Raw genomic sequence first — 4,299 nt, 5'->3', positions numbered from 1 at the left:
AGGCCAAAGTGGCAAAATCCTTTTTGTAGTTTTTAGCGGCTGGGCTGTCTGTGTGAAAACAGGTCTTAATGAAAGTCTTTCATAACAGCCAATTGATGTTTAGAAAGAGAGGAAGGGAGTGGGCGGAGAGAGAGAGAGAAACATTGATGTGAGAAACATCCATCAGCTGGCTCCTGCCCACCCCCTACGGGGGTTAGGAATGGAGCCCTCAAGAGACCTTTGGCGGGCACGGGAGGAGGCTCAAGGCACTGAGCAACACTGACCAGGGCTTGCAGCCTCTCATTGAGAGGAGCCTTAGTGGTGACATGTGAGCCATCTGTTGTCATGGATAAAGTGGTCATTCTAATATTCAGAGAAGGGACACACAGTAAAATGTACATGTTGGAATTAATCGTTATTTTTCTCACCTCCAGCTCCCCCTTGCTTCAGGAAACGTTTGTGCTGCTTTTATATTCCTCATTTAAAATGCGTCAAAAGCCTCAATGGTACCCATTGTGTGGGTGTTCCTTAATCTTCCACATCTATTTTATTTCCTGGAAATTAGCAAGAGGCAGTCCTGGGCCACGGGCTGCTCCCTACTCCAGGCGTTTTCAGTCCTTCAGTGATCCTCAGAAACTTTTTTTCTGGAAAGGGTGGAATCCTCTCTATGGTGTCCCAGTACTCACTGCACAGCAGAATTCCAGCTAGCCAGTGGGTAGATGCGGGAGGTGTCCAGTTGTCATCTCACCCCTCCTTGGTGCCTGGTTCTTGTCCTGCCAGTGGCAGAGGAGAGGCAGGGCTGAGTGGCTTTGAGATTCTAAGCAGAAAACGGGGTTGGGGTAATTTGGGGGGCGCTCCAGTTGTTGCTGGAGGAGTGCCTTTGGCCCTCAGCTGGTCCCTCTGAAGGGAGAAGGGCCGGGTTTGCTCATGCTCAGCCTGACAAGATGCCTTGCTCCTGACTGTCTCCCATGATCTCTTTCATAGCAGCTTCATGGGGATGAGCCTCCCAGCTCCACGCAGACTCCTGGAACTGGCATGTCAGAGCCTGCTGCGGGATGAAGCCTCAGCCATCGCTGCTCTGGAGTGGCTTCCTATGGAGCTCTTCCCACCTCTGTTCATGGCAGCCTTCGCTGGGAAGCACAGCAGAGTCCTGAAGGCCATGGTGCAGGCTTGGCCCTTCCCCTGCCTCCCTCTGGGGGCCCTGATGAACCATCGGCAGCCTTACCAGGATATCTTGCAGGCTGTGCTCGAGGGACTCGATGTCCTGCTTGCCCAGGACACTCGACACAGGTATGGGGGATTCAGTTGCCTGGTAGCACCCTGGGGATCTGAGCAGTTACAGCTGGGATCCGGGAGTGTGCAGGGCCAAAGGGAGAACTGAGGCAGGCCTTGGAGCCACTGCTGGGGTCATTGTGGGAACAGGCTTCGGATATATACGGCTGGTAAAAATGCCGAGGGTGACCGAAGGGACACGAGCCCACTCCTTCCTGGTGGCACCTAAATGTACCAGGAATGGGGACCATGAAGGATCCCAGTAGCACCAGGAGCAGGTGATTCTGGGACATTGAGTCAAAAGTCCAGTCAGGTGTCTGGCCCAGCTGCCCAGATTCCTAGACTCATGGTCTTATTCCTTGTTATCATAATGCACCCCAGCATAACTCCTATTTTCTCCACAGGAGATGGAAACTGCAGGTGCTTAATTTACAGAAGAGAGTTCATCAGGAGTTCTGGATTGTGTGGGCCGGAACCAGAGCCCATCTGTGCTCACTGCTGGAGCCTGAGGCCCCGCAGCCCATGAGGAAGAGGGGGAAAGTGCGCAGCTTAACGGCCAGGCCAAGTCCACCCTTGGCCCCCGTGGAGCTGTTAGTAGACCTTTGCCTCAAGAAAGGTGTCCTTGATGAGTCCCTCAGCTACCTGATTAAGAAAATCAGCGAGAGGAGAGGTTTGCTGCACCTTTGCTGTAAGAAGCTGAAGGTTTTTGCGATGTCGAAGCAAAACACTAACATCCTGGATATGGTGCAGCTGGACTCTGTCCAGGATTTGGAGGTAAACTGTACCTGGAAGCTGTCCACCCTGAGGAAGTTCGCTCCTTACCTGGGCCAGATGGGCAATCTGCGCCGGTTCCGTCTCTCCCATGTCTTCACGTCTTCTCACACCACCTTGGAGGAGGAGGAGCAGTGTGTTAGCCTGGTCACCTCTCAGTTCCTCAGCCTGCCCCACCTCCAGGAGCTCAATTTGGATGATGTCTCCATCCTCAGAGGCCGCCTGGACGAGATCCTCAGGTGAGGGGTGGCGAGCTTTCCCTGACGACCAGATCGAGTCCCTTTCCATTTCAGTGCACAGTGATGGGCTCTCCTGTGTGCAGTCCCTCAGCAGTGCTAGAGTGCCTGAGCCACTAGACGGTCCACACAGTCAGTGTCTTGTTCACCGCTCTGTCACCTTGCATGTTGTCACATAACCCCCCAGACAAAGGTAGGACATATGCACTAGGACAGAGGCTACTAAAGGGACTCCTTGCTAGGAATTGGCGTAATGGAGGCTTCAGGCCAGGGGATGGTAGCTTTGGGCATCCTTGTAAGTGGTGTGGAAGGGAAGATGATGCAATAGAACCAAGTGAGGATTGCAATGACAAGGGGAAAGCCAATCAGAGGTGAGGTTTCAGGGGTTAAGTTCCGCACTTAGAGATTTGGCCATGGCAGCCTTTCACTCCAAAGCTGCCTCATTCACCTGTCTGCCAAGGGTTGCCATAGGCTCTTGCAAACAGAATGCGTGGTAAATGCAGGGTTCCTGAGGGAGTCATTACGAAATTGGATAGGTGGTTTGTAAACAGTGCAGTGATCTAAGTTCCTGGAGGGTGTCAGCTCTCATTTGATGTTGCCTGACTGTGCCCAGGTTAGCCCTTTCTGCACAACTGCCAGAGGCCTCATTGGGCTAAGAGATGATGGTGACAGGGGTCTAGGCTGTGGCTGGAAGGAAGCCCGAGTTGCAGGCATTTCAGGACATGTCTCCAATACTAAAATGCACTGGTTGCCTCCTGCTTCAGACCCTGGGTCAGGCTCCTTTCTGAGCTCCTCCCATCTTTACCTCCCACCTTTATGTTCAGAACACCTGTGTGTTTGGGCTGGGCTGTATGATGTGCTCCACTTGACGGATGAGTAAATGGAGTGTGTGAGGTTTCATCCAGTTGAATCCATCACGGAGCAGATAACAGATGGGGAAAGATTCCACTCAAATTTGCTCTGACTTGAATGTCACTTTTCACTGTGCAACATCCTGGGTTTGATCATCATCCGGAACACTCTAGGCTTTGGTGACATGGGCCTCTTTACCCTGAAGGCCTGCATCATCCTCACCTGCCTCTGCCCACCAGGTCCATCCCCCACATGTAACTGTTCTATGTCTCCCCAGGTGCCTGAGGACCCCCTTGGCGACCCTGTCCATCACTAACTGCCTGCTTTTCGAAAGAGACTTGAGACATCTATCCCAGCAACTGAACGTCAGCCAGCTGAAAGGCCTGAGTTTCAGTGGGCTCAACCTGACCAATATCAGTTCTGGGTCACTCCGATTTCTTTTAGAGAGAGCCTCCCCCACTCTCCAGGACCTGGACTTGGATAAGTGTGGGATCATGGATGCCCAGTTCCTGGACATCCTGCCAGCCCTGAGCCACTGCTCCCAGCTCACAACCCTAAGTTTCTGTGAAAACCCCATCTCCATGATCGTCCTGGAGGACCTGCTTCGCCACATTGTTGGGCTGAGCAAGCTGAATTGCGTGATTTATGCGGCCCCCCTGGAGAGTTACGAGGAAAGGAGCGGCACCATCAACCTGGGCCGACTTGCCCAGATGCATGCCGTGCTGAAGCATATGCTGCAGGAGTTGGGGCGGCCCAGCATGGTCTGGCTCTGCGCTTACCCCTGTCCTCACTGTGGCTGTAGTACTTTCCTTGACCCAACTCCCATTCTGTGATCCTGTTGCTTGAGTGTCCAGCTGGGTGTACATCTCATAGGCTTTACTCTGGGCCCTTGGGCACTGAAACCCGGACATAAGTATACCGTACAGGAACACAGCAGCCAGTTTCAGACAAATACTCAGGGTGGGGGGAAATGCTGACAGGGGACTCAATGGTTTCTTTGGGGAGATTTGTCCTAAGGAGTTAGAAATATCCACCTGAATCTCTCAGGGGGAGAGACTGAGGTTTGGGTGGTAGATGCGGGGATTACCTTTGCTTGAATGGTTGTGAATAAATGTCAGTAATAAAGAGAACTGGATGTTAACCATCTGGTGTCCTCCATGACATGTTAACCCAACTCTCCCACCTGCAG

General features: G+C 52.7%; 1 protein-coding gene across 1 annotated transcript; it reads left to right on the top strand.

The window, feature by feature from the left end:
• Positions 1–976: 976 nt before the first annotated feature.
• Positions 977–3,943, top strand: LOC308512375 (melanoma antigen preferentially expressed in tumors-like; the record flags this gene model as incomplete). The annotated part of the gene is made up of 4 exons (XM_081082143.1): positions 977–1,269; positions 1,656–2,214; positions 2,744–2,751; positions 3,388–3,943. 4 exons carry the CDS (start codon positions 977–979, stop codon positions 3,941–3,943), a joined length of 1,416 nt encoding a protein of 471 aa, XP_080938269.1.
• Between the last annotated feature and the right edge of the window lie 356 nt (positions 3,944–4,299).

This window comes from Myotis nattereri, assembly GCF_964212035.1.
Source record: "Myotis nattereri genome assembly, chromosome: Y".
Taxonomy (NCBI): Eukaryota; Metazoa; Chordata; class Mammalia; order Chiroptera; family Vespertilionidae; genus Myotis; species Myotis nattereri.
The sequence above is the reverse complement of the archived record's forward strand: the minus strand, read 5'-3'. Positions and strand labels throughout refer to the sequence as shown.